Source organism: Phymastichus coffea, unplaced genomic scaffold (genome assembly GCF_024137745.1).
Source record: "Phymastichus coffea isolate CEN01 unplaced genomic scaffold, Cenicafe_Pcof_1.1 PCOF00104, whole genome shotgun sequence".
Classification (NCBI taxonomy): Eukaryota; Metazoa; Arthropoda; class Insecta; order Hymenoptera; family Eulophidae; genus Phymastichus; species Phymastichus coffea.
This window is the reverse complement of record NW_026706915.1, coordinates 615,453-636,969: the sequence shown is the minus strand read 5'-3', so window position 1 is coordinate 636,969 and position 21,517 is coordinate 615,453. Positions and strand designations below refer to the sequence as shown.

The following is a 21,517-nucleotide window of genomic DNA, read 5'->3' as shown; positions in this document are numbered from 1 at the left end:
AGAAAACTACCGCGCTAAACAGATAAAATCTTTTTTTTCCCGAAAATGAAACTGAGATGAATTAAAATGGAGTTGTTTTAATTTGAGAATTGTAATAGATTTTACCAATGTTGAACTTGCATGATTTATTAACAAAAATAAATTTTATGCACGAAAACATCGTTATGATTCAAAATGAAAAAGCGGGTTCAATTAGCCGGTTCTTTCCTATTTATATAATCGATAAAATGAAGCGATCACTGACAGTAATACTGAATAGCGTATCCAACAAAATTTAATGTAAAACTATAATTATCTTGAAATAGATTTTGTGAGTTGTTAGGTAAATACATAAATAAATAAATGTTATTATACTTGTAATGATATGGAAACAATTTATTTTGCTTATGATGAATCACAAAGAAATCGTTAAATAGAAAATTTTATCCAATAGGATAATGAAAATAATTAACAGCGACGCCCTCAAATATCGCTAATCAAGCACTTCTCTCGCGTTCTGGACAAACAACGAAATTACAAAATTATCTACGCGATATTCAACGTGTACGTCGATGCGATGCACGCGGAGAGATCAAAGGTCACGAAATGCGGCTAACTGCGGGCTAAACTCGTTAATTTCGGTTGGCTATAAAAGCCGATCGACCAGCAGTCGCAATCAATCTGCCCCGGTCAGGCAGAAGGTAATCAGCTTGTTACGGAACCTCGGCGTGAATCTCGAATCGTCGTCACGATGCGCAACTGCGTCGTTTTCGCCTTGCTGGCGATGGTCAGCATGGTCGCAGCTGAGCGTTCGCCAACTTACGACTTCAAGAAAACTGCCGATATGGACTACCTGCAGAAGCAAAAGAAAGTCTTCGACCTGCTGATGTATGTCGATGGCACTCACACCGATGCCGAATACTTCGAAATTGGACGCAACTACGACATCATGACCAACGTCGACTACTACATGGATAAAGTAATTGATGGTTCTTTCGCTCTCTACGATTGATTTTTCTCTCGACGCGCAATCTTGATTTCACGTATGACCTTCGTTCGCAGGATGTAGTCTACGAGTTCGTGAACATGTACAAGATAGGCATGCTCCGCAAGGACGGTCTGTTCACCTACTACAAGCAAGAACACCGCGAGGAGATGATGCTGCTGTACCGTCTGTTTTACGTGGCCAAGGACTTTGCAACCTTCTACAAGACCGCTTGCTGGGCTCGCGTCCACATGAACCACGGCATGTTCGTCACGGCTTTCACCACGGCCGTCATCTACCGCGACGACACCAAGTACATCCGTCTGCCAGCCATCTACGAGATCTATCCCAACATGTTCTTCGACACCAAGGTGATCCGCGACGCAATTCGCATGAAGATGACTCGCGGCAGCCACAACATGGGCATGGACATGATGATGATGAAACGCGGCGACGCGATGACCGTCGACAACGGCGAGACCTATTACGTCACCTCCAACTTCACGGACGTCTGCATGAACCCGATGTACGAGCTCGAGTACAAGATGAACTACTTCATGGAAGACGTCGACCTTAATGCCTTCTACTACTACTTCCGAATGACATATCCGTTCTGGATGGACACCAAGGATTACAAGCTGCCACGCTTCCTCCGTGGTGACATCTACTACTTCTTCCATAAGCAGATCATGTCCAGATACTACCTCGAGAGGTTGTCCAACGACTTGGGACTGATCGAAGACTTCACTTTCGATCGTATGGACTTGCCAGGATTCGTGTCCGACATCAGCTTCACTAACGGCATGTACATGCCCAGACGTGACTGGTGGAACGTTGTGCCATTCTACAAGCTTCGCATACTCGATGTAAGCTCGCAATAACGCGCTCTTTACGAGTTTCGAATTTACGCATTCGAATTTCGTTGTTTGCCTCTTGATTACAGCTAATCAAGAACTTGGAAGTGAGAGTCATGGACGCCATCGACTCCGGTTACGTATACGATGAACAAGGTAAACAGGTTAGCATCTACACACCCGAGGGTCTCAATCACTTGGGTAACCTGATCGAGGGTAACTGCGACTCCTACAACATGAAGTACTACGGCGCCTACGACGCTCTTGCCCGTGACCTTCTCGGGCAAAACATGGACTGCAAGTGTAAAGACTACTACGTCCCGAGTTCTCTCCAATTATTCTCCACCAGCATGCGGGATCCAGCTTTCTACAGACTTTATGACAGAATCCTTTACTTCTTCCAAAGGTTTCTTTATACCCAACCGACCATTCGATATTGCTTGTCTCGTAAAAGCTCTACTAATTTTTCCGTTGTCGTGCAGGTACAAAGCCATGCTGAACCGCTACACCAAGAACGAGCTTGAATTCCCAGGCGTGAAGATCGAGAACGTGGAAGTCGACAAGATGGTCACCTTCTTCGACAAGAAAGAATACCTGATCAACAACGCTGTTGCCGTCGACAGCTTCAAGGAGGGCAAGAGTTTCAACATAAAGACCTGGCAGTACAGCCTCAACTATAAACCATTCACCTACAAGTTTGCTGTCAACTCCGACAAAGACACCAGGGGTGTCATGCGCATCTTCTTGGGACCGGCCGTCGAGGGAGAGAAATACGACTACTACACTTACCTGCTCAACTACTATCAATACTTCTTCATGCTTGACGAATTCCAAGTCGACCGTGAGTTTTGCATTTTTTCTTTGCGATCGAGTGAATGAGTACTTTTTCTAACGATTTTCTTGTCGCTTATCTACAGTGAAACCGGGAATGAACACTATCGAGCGTCACAGCATAGACTCTTACTTCTTCAAACACAACTACATGACCGGTGATGTGTACTACAAAAAGATCATGAAAGCTCTCCAGGGCCAGGAACCATTCTCATACAATGAGCGAATGTGGGCCTTCCCAGGCCACTTGATGCTACCCAAAGGTACTGTTGACGGTATGAGGTTCAAGCTCTTCTGTTACATTGGCCCCTACGAGGAACCTAAAGTCTATGAGATGCCAATCCTCGGCACATTCAAATTCTACGGAAAATCCCTTGGATTCCCACTTGACCGACCAGTGAACCCGTACTTCTTGCAAATGGACAACTTGTACTTCAAGGATGTCATCATCACACACATAAAGGACTACACGATGGACTACCGCGTGAACTACAACAGCCAGATGAAAGATTACCTTGTAAACTACAGGGACTATAATACCAAATACATGACCAAGGACTACGATATGAAATACATTCACAACGATTACGACACCAAATACCAGCGTCGGTTTTAAGCTTTTTGCAAGAAAAAACAGAAAAACGAACGCTTCGATCACGTTGCGGCGACCTTCTTTTGTTTCATGGGAGAGCTAAAGTACTGACAGTTTTTAAATACATGTAAAAATCATAATTTTTTTACAATTTCAATGATAATGAATCGCTTGAACAATTCACTTTGTGCATTGTACTCGAACTGAAAATGAATAAAAAAATTATTTCATTAAATACCAATAATTTGTTCAACTTTTATTCTATGTTTTCGCCAATACCAAAAATCTTATTTTCATTCTTTCAGCGCAATAACGTTGAATTGAAATACCGATAGACAACGTAATTAAATCGATTTCAAATTTCCAGATACAATTTATTTGCGAAGATAAACTTTGTTTCGATAGAGTAAATCTACTACCATTTTCATTGTATAATTAAACATTTAAAATCTTTATTGAAATTTTAATTTTTATCATGTTAGACATATAATACGTAAACTCAAGATGAAATGATTTTCTTTTAATACAATGTGTATTAAGAATTTAAAAGATTTATAGATTCATAAAAAGATTATGTAAAGACCAAATTTTCAGTTACGAATGAAAGCCTTGAACCAAGAGCTTGAAAATTGTTTATTTTTGTTATAAAAAATGAATACCTTTTAAGATTTGAAAAATTAATGTGTCATTCGAAAAATCTCGATCATTGAACTAAAGAAATGATTCACGGAGTTCGTTAGAAAAGTTATCATAACAAAGCACATTTATTGCAATGTTACTAATGAGTAGTCTCGCCGATAATACCCATTATATAAGAGATAACAATAAAAAACATTTCAATTTTTGCACAGAACAAATATCGTTACACTCTTGTTGCAGAAGCAATATTCATAACATGTCTCAAATTAATACCATCTTCGAGCATTTATTATACGGCCACATTAAATCTTAAGACGAGGGAATGAGACATATCTTGTAGAATGTATTTTCTTATTAGATGTATTCAGTGTCTGATATAATTTGAAGAGCATGAATTTTCTGAGCTACTTTTAAAAGAATGCTTAGCTTATGAAAACTTTTTATATGTATAACAATAATAAACTAGACGATTGTTCTTCGATCTCCATATTTTGATATGTAGGCCCTTTTTTAATCCAATCAAATAAAATGTCTAACTATTTTTTTAATAGCAATTACTTATAATATAATCAGTGTCAGATTTTTATATCGATTACCGTATCTTACATATTTTCACAAATTTTGTTCAATTTATAAGGTAGATGTACTACATTTTCTTTAATGTCAGAATGATAAAACGAATATTGAAAGATCCGTTTGAACCCTCGTGAGCAAGCAATTGATTTAACGTGAAACACTGACTTTTAGGAAGTACAAAATGCTATTGGCAGCGTTCGTTACAGAGTGTTTCGATAATTATTTATCACATATGTTTATGAAGCCGGTACACGTACTTTCGAAAGTTTGATAATATTATTTTTGAGCGCGACTAAATAAGAATATTAATGCGATAATTGGCAGTATCATTGTTTTTCAATGCTGTTGCAACTGAATGGCTTTTTTGTACAACAAGTGGAATCTTGACTAATCAGCGGTACGATTTGATGAAGAAAACAAGCGACAGATCTGACTTATTTGCTGTTTCCATAATAATAATGCAGAAAAAACAGCAATATGTTTATAATATATTTAAATTGATATTTTTCACTTATTGGTATGTTAATGAATTATCAAAGTAAAAAAGTTAGATTAGTTGCTTTCAAAAACATCATTTACAAGTTCAAAGTTGATACATGCCATGCATATATATTGTAAGCCAACGTATTGACTGGTGCAGTGATTTAACAATGTACACTGCACAGTAGGTCCCTGATAATTAGATCGACATGAAAAATATTTTGTTGATTAACGGCGCAACGATTTTTCACGAAATTTGCAAGAGAAAATATAATATAAAACACGAAAGCTCTCATTTTATTTTTGTCAAACTGTCCGATTAGAAATAAAGAAGGCGGATATTGAATAAGTATGAAGCGATGTTCGTTTACTGGTAGCAACGAAGCCAAAGCGTACAGGCGCAGATCAATAAATAAATGCATAAATATTGCAAAGCGTGATCAGCGAGTGTCAATGCATTCTAAAGGCGATAACGGCCCCTTAAATACCACTTCCACTTGAGCCACCCCCTTTCGAAATTGGCGAGGGTCAACGCGGCGTGACCCGGCCAAAAGATTAGCTGCTCCTTTCTTGTTGACCGTGCGCAACTGATATAAAAGCTTTGAGGACGCCAATTCCGCGCCTGCAGTGCGTCCTCGGAGTATTATTGAACAACGTCGTCTTGCTCGCGGAGAGCTCTTGTTATCAAGGTCATTTGTTATTTTTATTATAAGTTCAGTACACGTTATTATTCTTCTTTTCGAGTCTTCTAGCTTAAATTTTTACTTTGCGCATTCTTTTGCTTGTGATTCGTCAGCGCAAATGATATATTTAAGACGGGACATGCAAATGTTCCATTAATAAAAAGATCGTTCAGCTTGGATAACACAAAGTTTAATTTGGAAATTGAATTGGACATATGAACAACGGCTGCATCGTCTTGCGGATGAACAAGCTCGCGAACCGTTCACAATTGATTTTGAAAGAAAATAAACTGTTTCCTACGAAAGCAGGTGTTGGTAGTCGAAGAAAGACGAGCTGAAAATGTTCGTCAGGCTAGCAGTGCTGTGCGCGCTAGCCGTCGGCTGGGTATCAGCCCAGGCCTACAAGCCCGACTACCAGAATGAGTACGTCGCCAGCGAGGATTTCCTGCTGAAGCAGAAGCGAGTTTTTCAAATTCTCTATCACGTGACGCAGCCGCGGCTCAAAGCCGACCTCTACAAAGAAGGCCAAGAATTCAAAATCGAAGTTCACAACTACATCAACAAGGTAACTTGAGCGAGTCGATTGGCTTTTTTCTGGCTGCGACATACGGCCTCCCGAGCGATTATCCTCTCGATTTCTCTGGGTTTCTCAGGACGCGGCCAAAGAATTCTTGCACCGCCTGGAGCACGGCATGCTGCCTCACGACACGGTCTTCTCGATCTATTACCCGAGGATCATCGAGGAGACGGAGTGCGTGTTCAAGCTGATGTACTCTGCCAAGGACTTCGACACCTTCTACAAAACGGCGCTGTTCCTTCGCAACCGGCTGAACCACGGCTTGTTCGTTTACTCGTTCTACTTGGCAGTGATCCACAGGCCCGACACGAAATACATCAGACTGCCGGCTCCGTACGAGATGGCGCCTCACTTGTTCTACAACGACGAGCTCCTGGAGAAAGCCCACCACGTGAAAGAGCTGGGCCAGTTAGGTGAGGGAATCTAATCGCGAGCACTCGCCTAATTCGCTCGAAAGAGAGAGAGAGAGTCGATCGTTAAGAAACGTGCTAATGCGCCAGAGGAGAAGCACAGCGCCGGCTACGACTGCTACATCCTGCCGTACAACTACTCGAACCACTACCTGAGCGACGAGTACAACTACGAGCAGAAGCTCAACTACTTCACCGAGGACATCGGCCTCAACGCCTACTACTTTTACCTGCGCAATCAGTTCCCGTTCTTCCTGAGTAGCGAGGAGATGGGCTGGCCGAAGACCTTCCGCGGCATGGAGTACATATACGGGCACAAGCAGCTGTTCGCTCGCTACTACCTCGAGCGCCTCTCCAACGGCCTCGGCCACATCGAGGACTACGACTACTCGAGGAAGTTCTACAGCGGCTACTGGCCGACCATGTCCTATCCGAACGGCATGCAGTTCCCGTCCAGGCCGCGCAACAGCCACTTCCCCAGGAGCAAGTTCCACAAGATCCAGGTGAGTCGGCTCGGTTCCTCTCTCGGGGGCGCTTCGCGCTGCGACGACCATTGCTAGCGGCGCCGGTCCAACAGGAGAGCAGAGAGTACGAGACGCGGATCGGCCAGGCCGTCGACTCGGGCATAGCCTACACGAAGGAGGGCAAGACCGCCAAGCTGTACACGGCCGAGGGGCTCAACGTGCTCGGCAACATGATCGAGGGCAACGCCGACTCGTGCAACGAGCAGTACTACGGCAGCATCGACATGCTCGGCCGCAGCATTCTCGGCTTCAACGTCGCGCCGCTCACGCCCGCCAAGCTGCAGCCGAGCGCCCTCGAGCACTTCGTCACGAGCATGAGGGACCCCGCCTTCTGGAGGCTCTACAAGAGGTTCTTCCACCACTACTACAGGTGAGCCCGCTCGGCGCGGCCACTCGGCTCGCGGCGCTGACCGCTCCTACCGACGCAGGTTCAAGGCCAATCAGAAGCCCTACAAGCCCGAGGAGATCCAGTTCTACGAGTTCAAGATCGAGTCCGTGCAGGTCGACAAGCTCGTCACCTACTTCGACCTCTTCGACGCGACCATCAGCAACGGACTAGCCGTCGAGAGCGAGCAGCAAGCCGAGGCTTACTTGATCCAAGCCCGCCAGCATCGCCTCAACCACAAGCCGTTCAACGTCGTCGTTAGCGTCAACGCCGAGAAGGCGCACAAGGTCGCCATCAGGATCTTCCTCGGGCCCAAGTACAACGTGCACATGCAGGAGATCGACTTCACCGAGCACTACCACGAGTTTTACGAGATGGACAACTTCATTTACGACCGTGAGTGCACGCGTCTGCCGTGAACCGCCGTGAAACGCCGTCACCCTCTCGCCTCACCGCGTGCGCCTCTTCTCGATTCCAGTGAGTGCCGGCGCGAACAAGATCACGCGCAACTGCCACGACTTCTTCTTCGTGGACCACGAGCCCGAGCCGAGCGAGGTCTACTGGCAAAAGGTGGCCAAGGGAATCGAGAGCGGCGAGCAGCTCAAGCTGCAGAAGCGCATCTTCGCCTTCCCCGAGCGCCTGCTTCTGCCCAAGGGCAGACCCGAGGGCATGCCTCTCCAATTGTTCGTTCACGTCGCGCCAGTTCAAAGCGACCCGGTGCTCTACACGTCGCGCGTCTTTGGCGACTCCTTGGTGGACGACCGAGCGTACAATTATCCGCTCGACAGGCCCATCTCCGAATTCGACTTTCACGGCGCCAACTTCTTCTTCAAGGACGTGCTCGTCTACCACCAGATCGAGCACGACCACACCGTCATTTTCTGAGCTCCGTAAGTTTCTCGGTTCGTCGGTGCTCCACTTCCAAGCTGCTTTTCCTTTTGTACGATATCCGTCGACGAACAATCATGTAATTTGCAATAAACGAATCATTCCCTTTTGCTACATCTTCTCTACGTTTTTTCTTCTCGTTTTGCCAGTCGTAGCTCGCTGCGCGTGGGTTTTCCGCTTCAAGTCGTTGATAAGCGCTTTTCTCGTTCTCTCGCCCTCGCTCTCGCCGCGAACGCGCGCGAATCGGAGCTTGGACTTTCAGCGATTGGGTGATGCATCGGTGCTCGCGGCCGGCCGGTCAATAACTTCCGAGGAATTCACGGTTTCGGAGCGGCCAGAGTTCGTTAAACCGCGAGAAACCAGTGCTCGCGGCTCGATCGGCCAGAGGTCGATCGTCGATCATCGGCCGGCGCGTTTACGCGATGGAAAACACAGCAGCTGGCTTATCGCGCGGATGCCAATGCCCGATTCGATCGCTTGTTTCTTTCGCAAAATTCATCGGCCGTTTGCTCGACGACGCAGCCGTCCATTCGATTTTCTTGGCGGCGTCAGAGGTAGACGCTGTGCTTTAGCAAGATCACGATTGCGTAATTGTCGGGGCAAGAGTGAGAGAGAAAAAAACTCGGAGTCATTTTTCGAGGGCACAGCGCGAGCCAAGTGGTAATGTATTCGGCATTGTGTTGATGTACTGTTACGACGCTAGACTGTACAGTTAGGCACACCTGGAAAGGAGCAGGTTCAAACGTCGCGCGACGACCGAATGGTCGTGCGCCACGCATGTGCGCGCGACCGTTTACTTATATATATTTCCATTTCCGTAATTCGCGTGAAAAACCGACGTGTGCGCGTACAACGTAATTGGTAAGAATGCCAGGAAGAAGCTGATCGAATTTCTTCCTGATATTTCTGCCGGCCGTCCAAATCTATTATTAGAAGAACATCTATCGAAATGACGAATATTTTTTTCAAGTCGATACTCGAGCGCGTAACTGGATACATTCATCGTTATTTTGAAACTGTAAGCTCCAAGTTCCTACTTACATCGTGCCAATTCTCAATCCATCTGCTTTGATGTAGTATTCTGGGTATTTATCGTGAAAACAAAAATATTTCAATGATTGCCACGATTTCTCAAATATTTGCCGTTACAAAGATTTTTATTATTTTGCCGACAATTGATTTTTCATTTTATATCCTTTAATGAATTTTCACTTCTATAGGGATTGTGCTGTTTATAAATGGAAGGTCGTAGATAGAAAATAAAATTGAGTCACATGGCAGTGAACGTATTCAATTCGACTTTGTTTTGTATCGAAGCCAAAACAAGCTCATTGAAGAAGGAAACAACGAAGCTGCGCGAGATTATCCAAACGGCATTGAACTTCTCGGCGATTGTCCCGACCAACGTCGTGTTACTTCTCCTCCGAGTTGGTCAAGGTCACGAATAAACGCGCGATAGAGATCAATAGACAGAGAGTACATAGCGTATCCCAAAGAATGTGGGCCGTTAGTCGCACATCATGCATGCAGACACGCCACTTAGAGAGAGAAAGAGAGAGAGAGAAAGAGAGAGAGAGAGAGAGAGAGAGAAGGAAGGGAAGGAAGAGAAACAAGTCCATCGACGGAGGATCCCGCACAGCCGTCAGTTTTCGACGAGGCCCGTTCGCGACAACATTGCATGTGGAGATTGAGCTGGAGAGCCAGCGGAAAAGTCACGGGTTACAAGACCATCAACCAAGATTTTCATCATGGAGTTCCGGACGTTTATTGTGAGTTTGTTTCTCGTTAGAGAAATCCAAGGGAAAGCTTTCGTCCTTTCTTATTGTCGTCGTGATCGCATCGAGATCAACGGTTTTTCTCTCGATTGGCGTTCATTAGTTCATTCATCCCAGATAGCTGTCGATGCGAAAATATCGGGGCTCGGTTGTGTCGCGTTGCATCATAAAACGCACCTCGTGCTTTCTCTTCTCTAATTTCGGAATTTTCTTCTCGATCTTACGCACGAGAAGTCGAATGGACGTGGCGTGACGATTTGCTCTCTCCCTCTCTTTTTCTCGTTAATTCGTCGTCGTCAAGTCCGAAAGACTCGCATCAATTAAAAGCCCGATTCGGCGAGAGAATAAAGTTAAGAAAAGGATGAGTCTCCGGTGCAGCGGTATATATGTGTACCACGCTGACGTACAATTTCTCTTTTTATCGCGGCTCGTCCGCTTTGAGCGCAGATCTCGTTTGGAAAACCGGTTTCCCCGTGGGTCATCGTCGCTCTTTCTCCGCGGCCGTTAACTGTAACGCGGGCCGCGCTTTTTTTCTCCCTCTTTCTCTCATAGTTGCCCGTATCACCATTCTACCGACTTCCCGTGTATATTCGATCCTAGAATTATGCACGCGGCTGTGCGGGACCGTCGCGCTTACAAGCGAATCATTGGCTTTTTCCAAATCTCACGTGCCTCGTGAAAGTACGTCGATCGAGCGCGATGAAAAGCACAACACGCGGCGATTGTCTAACGCGTACGAATTTGAGAAAACAAAGAAAAAAGCCGTTGCCGAGCGCGTCGCAAAATAGATCATTAAGCGAACGTGTTACATAAAAACTACCTACCGTCGCGCCGTGTGTCATCTGAATTTTGCATCACACGTTGCACAACTCGAAAATCCGGCACGCGCGCGCGATTTCGTTCTATAAAGTAGATTGGTCCGTTTTCCGAGCTCACCCGATCGCCGTGACGCGCGCAGCGCGAAATCAGGCGTCGTCGCACGGTCCGGAAAAGTGTTCGATGGAAAATCAATTGGCGTAATCGGCGAATTACGTAAAGCGTTACAGAAATCCGAGAAAGTGTTGTCTCGCTCGTAAGCTAATCCCCCTCGCACGGCGCGATTTCCAAAGCACGACAAACTCCACTCGGAAGCCGGAGGCGAAACGGGGCCGCGTGCATCGGCGCGCGCGACCGTCGCGGATGCGCGGCCGCGCCCGAACGAAGAGGCACGCGGCAAAGGAACAGTGCACGGCACGCACGCGCGGCACGCGCGCGCGCGATGGACCGGGTACCGTTAAGTCGCGCTAACGGGGACTTCTCGGCTGCGGCACTGACGACTCCGACCTCGTGCGAGCGGTCGTGTCGCGACCAAATTTCGTCCGCCGAGGTGGAGGGGTGGAGGGGGGGGGGGCAAAACGAGGGCAGTCGTGCCGCGAGCGATCGCACCAAGGGCTGACGACAGGCGTGTGCAGATGATCCTGATTTGCGCGGCCTCCTATGCGGAGGACTACCGGGACAAGGAGAAGAGCGGCGCGGCCGATAAGAACGCGATAGCCGACGAGCCCCCGGAAGGCTACTACGCCTTCGTCGAGTCACCCAATGCCGAGCCGCCCAAGGTCAGGCAGCCACCCTACATCGACAGCGACAAGGAGTGCCATGGTTACTATCCAACTTGTTACGCACAAAGCGATGAGCCTTCGTGCCAACTGCACGCAGTCGTCTCTGTTCGTAGATACCGGGAAGCAGGGCAAAGGGTTCGTGTCCGTACACAACATCTGCGGCGATCTGAACAAAGGCTACATACCGAAGAATCCGATGAAGCAAAGCTTTGGCGGGTCTTCTTATCCATTGTAAGGACAGCGCGCGGTAACTTGGCGATCACGGACACCGGGCGCCCGATAATTCTTTCCGTTTTCTTTCCGTTAGCGAGCTGATTAGGAATCACACGCTCAAGTTTCTGAGCAAAGCTCTGCCGATACTCAAGGCCGACGACTCGCTTCCGAAGGTTGCCAAAGTTCAACCTTTCTCCCAGAACTCGTGAGTGTCGAAAATGAACGTTCCGATGCGCCAACTGCGCGCTCACGCGATTATCGATTCTGATCGACAGGGTGGACACCAATCAGAAGCGCAGTCTGCGAAAAAGGCGCGCCGCCGAGGAGGCTAGCGACACCACGCGCAGCGGCAGAAAGTTTTGCGAAAACGGAGGCGGAGTGTAAGTGACTCGTCGTACTGCGTCGCGGCTTGGCTTTTCACCCTCCGATCGCCCAAACAGAGTATGCATGCTGTACAAAGCCATCCAAGGCGAGCCATTGTCGCAGCCGGCGGCCGAGCGCAGGGACGAGCCAGTGTCGGCAGGCGCAGCAGGTCCGGCCAATTTGGAGTACAGACAACGCGCGCCAAGCGCCGAGAAGACCGAGTACACCGGTCCACCGACGCCCTGCCCGGCGAAAGTCGAATACGCCACGCCCGTGTTCGCCAAAAATTACCAGGGCGTCTGGCGCTACGTCGTGCAAATCCCGTACGAGGGATACTTCACGCAGACCATCGAGGTCACACGATGCATGTGAGTGTCGAAGAGTTAGGCGTCTCGCGCTCTCGCTGACCCTCGAGGCGCGTTTGATTCCTGTGGGAAACATTATTTCAGGCAGTCGAGGTGTCACTATCTGGACGGCGGTTGCTTGTCATCGCCCCGTTGGACCTCGCTTCTGGTCGCTGAAATTTTCTATCCCGACACCTTCCTGGAGGAGAGTCAAAACGGCGCGTTACCCGGGCGCCGAGATCCAGTCGCTGGATCGCCGCCACCGGTGCACGATTTCCAGAATTATCAGCAGTACCTTCAGAAACGTGCCGGCGAGGTGGAAGGTCGTAGTAGCGACGATACTGTTAGCGGCAACAGCAGTAGCGTGGAAGGACGGAGTACTTCGTCCGGAGCGCATCACTGCGATGGAGTCGACGATATGGGATGCTTCCAGGTGAGTATCTCTTCGTATTCCAGCATTTTAACGATTAGAAATTCAGTTGTAAGACAAAACCATTGCTTTCTCATTAGGTTCGACTGTACTACGACTGGTTCCTCGTCCCGGGCAGTTGTAAATGTTGGCGTCCGGATTATTTTAATCGCTACGTTCGTCGTAGCAATCCAAGCCCCGAATTATAAATACGAATCCAATACACAATACACTCATTTCATTTACAGAGTTCAACAGTTCCGCGATACAAACGGAATTAATTAAGCGAACGCGAGTGTAGTATTTAAGTTGGTTTCACATGTAACAAATTTATACACGTTCGTTACAAAAAATTCTTATAAGATGTATTCACGGGGGAATTTCGACACTTTAAAAAATAGTTAGATAGGGAAAAATTTCAATTGGTAATTTTTTTTAAATTCAAGTGTCCAAGTTCTTTCGTTCTGACTGATTTTAATTGTGGGATCAAGAGTATAAAAGTCAAATTGTGTCTTTTTAAGAACAATTCACGAATATACATTGGTGCGACATTTAAAAAGACATATTTTTTATGACAATGACTGTAGTTTATAATTATAATCAGTAGTTCATTTATCAACTCTAGGATAGTAATGTATATTATATTGATACTTTGTAAATAAAATATCTTTCAGTTTTAAGTAAACAGTATATCAAGTACACTAAAATTCGTTTGGTATTTATAAAAATAGAATATGTATTTATAGAATCAAACATTTCTCAAAAAAAAAGATAAATAAACACAGAGAAATAAATTAGTTTTTTTTTTACATTCCTTTTATTAAAAACTAACTTTGAACATTGTGTGAAATGCCTATACATCATTGGTACATCTTTAAAATGTAAGATACCCTTACCATTATGTAATAAAACTATTGTACTATTATGCTTCCATGTTTTTCATTCCAAGAAATTGTATCACTCGCATAACCAAAAAGAAATAATAATAACAAAATATAATAGTACAAAAATTAATAACAAAAAGCTTCATAAATGTTGGCTCCTAGAGCCTTTAGTTCCTCACTCAGTAAAAGCCTCTCCAACCAATCAGACGGTAAATCACCAGAAGTTGGATTTTCTGGTACTTGCCCATTTAGTATTGGAATTATTTTAGCCATTGGCATCGTCGCAGCATTTAGATTGCTAAACATATCACTAGCTTGAGTTTCAGCACTATCACTCTTGACATTATCGTTAAAATATTCTGATATTCTGTCAGTCAATAAAGCCAAGCCTGCCCTCAAATTATTTTGCATAAGCTCTTGAACTTCTTGACTTTCCATAAGATCTAAAGTTTGATCGATCAGTTTGATAAGTGGTTTGTCAGATTGATTGTTTTTTGTTAAGTTAGGATCAACAATGTAGGATGATAAATTTTTCACTGGATCTTCATTTTCCATAGCAGATAATGTAGATGATATTGCCCAGTATATATGTTGAACGTCATGTAGATGTAACTTATTTTGTAAAGAGTAAATAGAAGTGATTTCTTTGACTTTTTCTTGGATTAATGCTGACAGTTTTTTTATTCCTTCATCCATTAAATATCCACATGCTGATAAGTATTTTTCCCTTGTTCTTTCATCTACTTTCTCTAAACTCTGAGAAGAATTATTAGAAATTTTTGAATCCTTAAGCATACATCCACCAAGAACATTGAAATGTATCCTTAATGTTATAACGAACATTGTGTACGAATATATTATTGTAGCAGTTCTTGAAATGGCAAGGACTTTGAGTGTATTCCATGCAGAAATTTTATCAGCAGTACCCTCTCTTAATTCATTCACAATTTTTTCACAATCAAGACACTTTGTGACAGCATTTCTCAAATTTGAAGAAAGAGTCTGCATTATTTCATTACATGTTCTTTCTGTATTTTCAAAGTGTTGTCTTCTTCGAGTTCTTTCTAACAACTCATTCACTTCTTTTTCTTGCGATTCTCGGACTTTACCTCGGGCATATCTTGCTAGTAATATGAGAGTACCGAAAAATACTCCACCAAATAAAAATTTACGTCTGTGATTGTAAAAAAAGTTCCTCACTCTTCTAAACATGATTCAACAATTCATTCTATGAATTTTATAACTTTAAAATTTACGTTCTAACATTTTCTTTTAACGATCTTTTATCTCCTGCTAATCGATTGGATTATTCCACAACCTTATTATCACTGAAAAATAATTCAAATAAAATTTCCGGCCGTCGTCGTGAAAAATAACGCTATTATGAAATAATAATGCAACAAATTACTAACCAACCTTGAATAAGATTATCAAAGTTCCACCACAACATTTATGGTGCGTTGATAAGAAGAAATTAGTGAAAGTAGAAAGATAAAAAGTTCAACTGTTCAATTGAAACAATAATTGGGCAACAAACATAACCTGCAATCTGTAAATACGACACGATCTCAACTTCGATAGGCACTATAGTAGGCAGTTGCAAGCCGTTGTCACATCTCTGGCAATGGCAGTTGTGTTGCTATTCGCCCGTAAACATGCATTTACGTACACATATGCAACCGTTACGACATAGAGGTATGAATGGTATATTTGTTTTGTCATTCACAATGAATAAATTTGAATCTTTCAATACAAAACTTGTGTGAAATAAAGGATTGATAATTAAATAAAATTAAAAATTGTTCTTCTAATAAAATATAGCGTATTTTATTATTATATATAATTAATCATTTCTACATTACAATATAATAATAATTTGATATATGTACAAATTTTATATACAAAATGCACTTATAAAGCTGTTCTAAACTAAATTCTTGCTAATATTTATCGTGCTTCTGGAGACTGTGAGAATAATACAATCAATACCCAGAACTGAAGTAAAGCCTGAAACAATTAATGTTTAACAAATAATATATTTAGTAATTATACTTAGATATAACAAATAATAATTAAAATATTAATAATAATTAATACTGATTTAATATTTACTACAGGAAATAGTTTACTCACGATATAAATTATAACAAAGATTCTTGCTAAAGGATATCGTCTTAAAAACACTCCAATTCTTATTCCCACAGCATCTAAAGACGAATAAGCTCTTTTGACTTTTCTAGCAACTCCAGTATCAAAAGGACTTTCCATCAAGAAACTTGGCAGTAAAGCTTTGGCATCATCGGTATCGTTGACATTACTAAATGGCATACTTTTTCTCCAGTTTTGATACTCGTGCTGAAAATCAAAATTACAATAAGAGAAAGGTGAAATTTCAGTGCAAGCATTATTTTAAATTCAACTATACCTCTAATTTTTCAAGTTGCAGTCTTAAAGCATTTCTGTCTGTAGTTAAATGTTCTAATTCTTGTTGTTTCAAGACTAAAGTTCTTGTCAAGCTAGATAATCGCGATTCGACTTCTGAATTCGGAGTCGTAGCTGCCGAAAGTTGTGACCTCAATCTCGAGATTTCAGATTCTTGTTTTTGAATTTTTGCTAGGAATGAATTGTGCCGGAGCGTTAATTCTTCCCGCAATGAGTTTACTTCCTAAAAAAAGAAAATTGGTGAATTACGAAAGTCATTGTAATGAAAAATGTTTGATAATTCAACATTACCTCACTACGAAGTTTCGCATCTTCTTCAGCGTCGAGTCTCCTTCTTCTTTCGTTAGCAATAGATTCTCTTGCTTGTATGCCAGCTTCCATTGCTCTTTGTCTAACTTTTTCTGAATTCAATTCAGCGTCTATTGCTTCTTGTCGTGCTAAACGTAGTTTTTCCCTAATTTGACGATTTTCTTCTCTCAGCACTTCGCGTTCTTGCCTGTCAAACACGTATAAATTTACTTCGATCCTTGATCGATTTTTCATACGGCGAATAAATGAAATTATAATTATACCTCAGCTGATTGAGTTCAACGAGAACACTCGTGTCATCTAATTCAGATGTAGAATTGCTTCTTAGTTCACTTATCAATTTATCTCTTTCTTGCAATGTCCTTAAAGCTCTAGCGCGATGTTGTTCAAGTTCCGATTCAACGGCATTCAATTCAAATCTAGTTTTTTCTAATGTTGAAGTAAGATCCGAAATTTCTCTTATGAAACGCGTTCTTTCGGATGTTATTGTATTTATTTTATCCCTAAGGGATTCGATTTCCTTGGTATATTCTGCTTTGACTTGCTGCTCTTTATCGCCTGATGTTGCGCTTACTGCAACAGGAATCATAGAATCATCCAACATGGAGTAATCTGCAAGATGGTTTTTATTTTAATTTAAACGAAATTATTTCAACAATGTCTTTTAACTTACCATTTGCATTAAAATATTGAGTCAAATCTCCAACTCCGTTTTCATTTTCATCAGGCATTTGATAATCATCGTAAGATTCATTACTTTTGTAGCCATTATTGCTAGGCGTATCTATTAACTCCTCTTTTCGGTTATTGCTTATGGTAGCATTATCCAACCAGGCGAGCGATTCATTTTGTAAATTCATCGATCTGTCTGTGTGTGCTGGCGTTGGTGGTGCTGATACAGTCATTTTTGTAGGGAACGGCGAATTCCTTGTGTACACTTTCGGATCTGAGTATCTGTATAAATCAACCAATATTCCGATTTATTAAAAAAATGGGACTTGTAGCCTCTAATTATTGCGATTGGTCGATTGAAATAAATAATACATGATGAGAACGTTTGTCATGAACGCGATTTTTAAATGAAGTTTTAAATAAAGTTTCGTTCAGTCGATTAATATTGAAATATCACATGATGGTTACGTGTGGCGTGAACCCTAATATTTAATTGTTAGTTTGATATTTAAAATGTCATTTTATTTTACTTATACAAATGTTCATATAATATTAAATCTTTGTTTACCATGATTGTTTGTCATATTGTGTCAGTCATTATACAGTAAGGTTACATATCGATTTAACAATCGAATGACCTCCTACTTCAAAAACAATTTTTACTAATTAAAGTAAGAGGAACTAGAAGCAATAAACTAAGCTCTCTATTGAATATAGCGTATTATGGCGACATTTTTAATCGTAGAGATTTACTACTGATATGAGTTTTACCAAATGAAATTGAATTGTCTAATTTTTTGTTATACTTCCCACATAATCAAGCATTATTACATACAATGTTTTTGGTCAACTAATGTCAACAAACATTTAATGAAATGAGTAAATGTGCAATATTGAATCCATCTTGTTTACTACCTTACAAATTGCATTCAAAAAAAATTTGTATTGCGATGTCAATAAGAAATATTAGTATCAATGAGAGTTTATGTAATGGTGCAAGATTACAAATCTTAGATCTATCTAATTCTTTATTGAAGTACAAAATTTTAATAGGTGTAAATTTAACAATCTTGTTTTCTGAAACTGCATAATTTTATATTATGAAAATGATTACCCTTTTAAAAAAAGATAATTTCCAATAAAGTTAGTATTTGCTATGGCTATTTACAAAGATTAACAACAAATGTTTGGATAATGTCGTTGTTGATCTGCGTAGAAATGTTTTTAGTCAAGGGCAATTTTATGTAGCATTATTAAAAGTACGATCATGGGACTTTATTAAAATATATGTTGGAAATAAATTGCACATACAACAAATTAAAATTATATCTACAAAGACCTTTTTCAAAAAATTTCATTTATTATAAATTACACTATATATGTATTACTAAGTTTCATTTGCAAACAATACAAACAATGCAAAAATAATAAAAATTAAACGAGTGCATTAAGGTAAAATTTTTTCAAATGCTACTTATTCTTAAATAGATATTAATACATGCATGTATAAATGTAAAAATATATGACATGTTTTACATAAATATAGTTGTATATGTGTGTTTGTTTTTACTTCATGACAACACAGTACTGCAATTACATTGAATCGGCTGTTTTATAAATATTGCGTGTAATCCGCAAATCACAAATTAACGTATTACGCTATTAATTTTATGCATCACGCGCAAAAGCCGCTGAAAACTTCTAGTTTTATTATATTACTTACACTGCGAAATTTGTTTATTATGAGTTGACAGCTTCGAAAGCTTCTAATACATTAAGAAATTATAATTATCCATAAAAGTTGTGTTCAAGTAAGAGAGCAAATTTTATATGTGGAAATGACCTACAAATTAAGTGTTGCAAAAAAAATTTACAACAAACATATTCGAATAAAGTTACAGATTAGTAACAAATGCTCACCTCTCTTCATTCCTTAAAAACTCTTCAACAGTGAAATTAGAGTTGGGTGGCAGTGATCTAACCTCGACGAGGCTAGAACCCAATGAATCTCTCTTGGCATCCTCTTTTTTCAATACTGCAGCAGTAGTTTTATCGATGTTATTCAATACTTCTTCGGCCTTACCAGCAAGATCTGAAAGCCAGGCCATATTATCGCGTCAAAGCGAAAAATCTGCTTGGCAATCTCAAATTTACTTTTATTTTTGACGGACCATCAGCTGCTGCGAACAGCTGACTTCTGGTCTGTTGGCGCTTTCTATCTCGAGACGACCCTGGCAGAAAAATGATTGATTTTTACAACAACAAAAAATACCATTAGCTTCGTTTAAATCTGTACCAACCGAAAATTGCTTATTTGGAATTTGTACCCTCCAAAATTTTAAAAAAAGCGAAAAAAAATGATATTTCGGAAAACTCATACTCCTGGCGGAAAAATAATTGATATCTTAAAAAAAAAATACTACTAATTTCATTTTTATTTGTACCATCAGAAAACTGCTTTTTTGGAATTTGTACCCTCCTTAATAATAGAGAAAGAAGAAATTTTCGTAGGGAAGATTAGCAATTCAAATTAACGTATTACTGCGCATGCGCGGCGGAAAATCTATCTTCCAGCAGAAAAATATGCGACTTTAAAAAAAACAATGAATACCTTCTTCTTAATTTGTATCATCTAAAAAATACATAAAACTAATTTGTACTCCTGTAGAATTTGAATAATACGATGTTTTTTGTGCAATTGTAATACTGATAAATTTTACAGGAAAATCTTTTATTTCTTAAGAAAAAAATATATTTCTAGCTTTTCCTTAAATTTTACCAACTGAAAATAATTTTATTGTAATTTTTACACTCTAAAATTTAATTAGACATGTTAATATACAAAGTCCTAAGTTAACGTGCATGTTCTTAAACTCCTATTTACTTTATTTTATTAGACTAGATGGCGGTGGGTCTCTGACTGGGGGCCTATTCTGAAAAAAATGTTAGCACGGGGCCTATTCTAAAAAAAAATTTTAGCACATGTCGTAAGCATTTATCACATCTAAAGTGATTAATTCTGTGGTAAACTGAAGTGACAAACTGATTTACCACAAAATTTTTTTTCAGAATAGGCCCCCTGAGAGGCCGTCCGCCGATCGGCCGTCAACAAATTCTTGCGCAAGAGCGCATGTTTTCTAACTTGGCGGATATTCGAAAGAGGAGAGAATTATAGATAGTAGATAGTCTAAGAGAGAGGTTTTGTTTACGATAATTATAGTGCTAATAGTTAAATTGTGTAGGTGTGTGGAGTAGATTTTGTGTATACAATTTGAGTATCCGTTATTTTTTGTTTTGAGTATGTTATATGTTGGTGTATTTTTTCAAGAATTTGCATAAGTTAATTATGCAATAAGATTGTGAAGGAATTGGGTAATCGTGTAAGGAGAGAAGATTTTGTGAGATTTTTTAGGAGAGTTTTGCGCTGGTTGTCGAATCGGTTGTCTATCTTCCGCCCCCTGTTAGCCAGATTAACGAATATAGACGCTTATAGAAGGTCAGGCCACGTATTTGTGGCAGTTGTTCCTTGACGCGCTGTGCTTGTGTTTTTTCATTGCTGCTAAATTAAAGTGATAATCAAGTTAACTCAAGGCAAAAACATTCATTTCAAACAATCCTTTCAAATTAAACGCGACATGGCGATTACCCTACCTAACTCGCCGTACTACTGAAACTTTAACACATATGCTTGGTTAGTTCAAGAGATTCTGTTAGATGGCGCCAGGATGAACTACTGGAGCAAAAGCAAAGGTTTTCGGCAACGAAGAAAAAGGAGCCATGGAGGAGACAAGCAAAGCATAAGCAAACGAGGCCTTTTTTGGGAAACAGTTAGGAAAACCGTCACGAAGGTCTAGATCGAAAATTCGTTGATGTTTTCTTGCTCAGCTGACTAGCCAGATTCGAATCAAATTATGCTAGCCTAGTGCGATTTTGATGATTCAAAAAATGAATTTGATATTTATTCGCATAGCAACTCATAAGAATTCTTCGATACGGTTAACATTATTAATCAAAAAAGTCAATTTTCAGCATACTCATTGAAAATTCAAGGATTCAATTAATAATTTGAACTGGATCAAAGGATGTTCATAAACTGCTATGTGAC

General features: G+C 41.3%; 5 protein-coding genes across 7 annotated transcripts; 3 read left to right on the top strand and 2 right to left on the bottom strand.

Moving 5' to 3' along the window:
• Positions 1-730: 730 nt before the first annotated feature.
• Positions 731-3,265, top strand: LOC131670217 (arylphorin subunit alpha-like). Its single transcript, XM_058945631.1, has 5 exons — positions 731-958; positions 1,042-1,830; positions 1,908-2,224; positions 2,301-2,659; positions 2,736-3,265. The coding sequence occupies exons 1-5, from the start codon at positions 731-733 to the stop codon at positions 3,263-3,265; spliced, it is 2,223 nt and encodes a 740-aa protein (XP_058801614.1).
• A 2,694-nt stretch (positions 3,266-5,959) lies between these two features.
• On the top strand, positions 5,960-8,485 carry LOC131670188 (arylphorin subunit alpha-like). Its single transcript, XM_058945580.1, has 6 exons — positions 5,960-6,184; positions 6,273-6,609; positions 6,697-7,109; positions 7,184-7,500; positions 7,559-7,911; positions 7,994-8,485. The coding sequence occupies exons 1-6, from the start codon at positions 5,960-5,962 to the stop codon at positions 8,398-8,400; spliced, it is 2,052 nt and encodes a 683-aa protein (XP_058801563.1). The 3' UTR covers positions 8,401-8,485.
• A 1,439-nt stretch (positions 8,486-9,924) lies between these two features.
• On the top strand, positions 9,925-13,730 carry LOC131670189 (uncharacterized). Its single transcript, XM_058945581.1, has 8 exons — positions 9,925-10,172; positions 11,630-11,816; positions 11,890-12,007; positions 12,084-12,194; positions 12,265-12,369; positions 12,430-12,720; positions 12,802-13,129; positions 13,207-13,730. Exons 1-8 carry the CDS (start codon positions 10,152-10,154, stop codon positions 13,312-13,314), a joined length of 1,269 nt encoding a protein of 422 aa, XP_058801564.1. The 5' UTR covers positions 9,925-10,151; the 3' UTR covers positions 13,315-13,730.
• Positions 13,731-13,936: 206 nt separating this feature from the next.
• Positions 13,937-15,591, bottom strand: LOC131670190 (peroxisomal biogenesis factor 3). Of its 2 annotated transcripts, none has more exons than XM_058945584.1 (2): positions 15,402-15,591; positions 13,937-15,317 (listed from the first exon to the last, which is right to left on the bottom strand). In XM_058945584.1, exon 2 carries the CDS (start codon positions 15,199-15,201, stop codon positions 14,116-14,118), a length of 1,086 nt encoding a protein of 361 aa, XP_058801567.1. In that variant the 5' UTR covers positions 15,202-15,317; positions 15,402-15,591; the 3' UTR covers positions 13,937-14,115. The 2 variants fall into 2 exon arrangements, with proteins under 2 accessions (XP_058801567.1, XP_058801565.1); XM_058945582.1 differs by having other exon boundaries at positions 13,938-15,317; positions 15,406-15,591.
• Positions 15,592-15,829: 238 nt separating this feature from the next.
• LOC131670212 (golgin-84) lies at positions 15,830-19,594 on the bottom strand. 2 transcript variants are annotated; one of them, XM_058945625.1, is made up of 7 exons: positions 19,333-19,594; positions 17,414-17,694; positions 17,004-17,352; positions 16,723-16,927; positions 16,415-16,654; positions 16,123-16,344; positions 15,830-15,996 (listed from the first exon to the last, which is right to left on the bottom strand). In XM_058945625.1, exons 1-7 carry the CDS (start codon positions 19,518-19,520, stop codon positions 15,937-15,939), a joined length of 1,545 nt encoding a protein of 514 aa, XP_058801608.1. In that variant the 5' UTR covers positions 19,521-19,594; the 3' UTR covers positions 15,830-15,936. The 2 variants fall into 2 exon arrangements, with proteins under 2 accessions (XP_058801608.1, XP_058801609.1); XM_058945626.1 differs by having other exon boundaries at positions 17,004-17,313.
• Positions 19,595-21,517: the final 1,923 nt, after the last annotated feature.

What these genes read in the sequence shown, in the direction of transcription:
- LOC131670217 (XM_058945631.1), top strand. Translation starts at nt 731, where the DNA reads ATGCGCAACTGCGTCGTTTTCGCCTTGCTGGCGATGGTCAGCATGGTC. An exon ending in TCGACTACTACATGGATAAA is followed by an intron (nt 959 to 1,041) that starts GTAATTGATGGT and finishes CTTCGTTCGCAG; the next exon opens with GATGTAGTCTACGAGTTCGT. An exon ending in TGACGAATTCCAAGTCGACC is followed by an intron (nt 2,660 to 2,735) that starts GTGAGTTTTGCA and finishes GCTTATCTACAG; the next exon opens with TGAAACCGGGAATGAACACT.
- LOC131670188 (XM_058945580.1), top strand. Translation starts at nt 5,960, where the DNA reads ATGTTCGTCAGGCTAGCAGTGCTGTGCGCGCTAGCCGTCGGCTGGGTA. An exon ending in TTCACAACTACATCAACAAG is followed by an intron (nt 6,185 to 6,272) that starts GTAACTTGAGCG and finishes TGGGTTTCTCAG; the next exon opens with GACGCGGCCAAAGAATTCTT. An exon ending in TTCTTCCACCACTACTACAG is followed by an intron (nt 7,501 to 7,558) that starts GTGAGCCCGCTC and finishes CTACCGACGCAG; the next exon opens with GTTCAAGGCCAATCAGAAGC.
- LOC131670189 (XM_058945581.1), top strand. Translation starts at nt 10,152, where the DNA reads ATGGAGTTCCGGACGTTTATT. An exon ending in CAGCGACAAGGAGTGCCATG is followed by an intron (nt 11,817 to 11,889) that starts GTTACTATCCAA and finishes CTCTGTTCGTAG; the next exon opens with ATACCGGGAAGCAGGGCAAA. An exon ending in GGCGGGTCTTCTTATCCATT is followed by an intron (nt 12,008 to 12,083) that starts GTAAGGACAGCG and finishes TCTTTCCGTTAG; the next exon opens with CGAGCTGATTAGGAATCACA.
- LOC131670190 (XM_058945584.1), bottom strand. Translation starts at nt 15,201, where the DNA reads ATGTTTAGAAGAGTGAGGAACTTTTTTTACAATCACAGACGTAAATTT.
- LOC131670212 (XM_058945625.1), bottom strand. Translation starts at nt 19,520, where the DNA reads ATGGCCTGGCTTTCAGATCTTGCTGGTAAGGCCGAAGAAGTATTGAAT. An exon ending in TGCAACTTGAAAAATTAGAG is followed by an intron (nt 16,345 to 16,414) that starts GTATAGTTGAAT and finishes TTTGATTTTCAG; the next exon opens with CACGAGTATCAAAACTGGAG. An exon ending in TCTTTGTTATAATTTATATC is followed by an intron (nt 15,997 to 16,122) that starts GTGAGTAAACTA and finishes TAATTGTTTCAG; the next exon opens with GCTTTACTTCAGTTCTGGGT.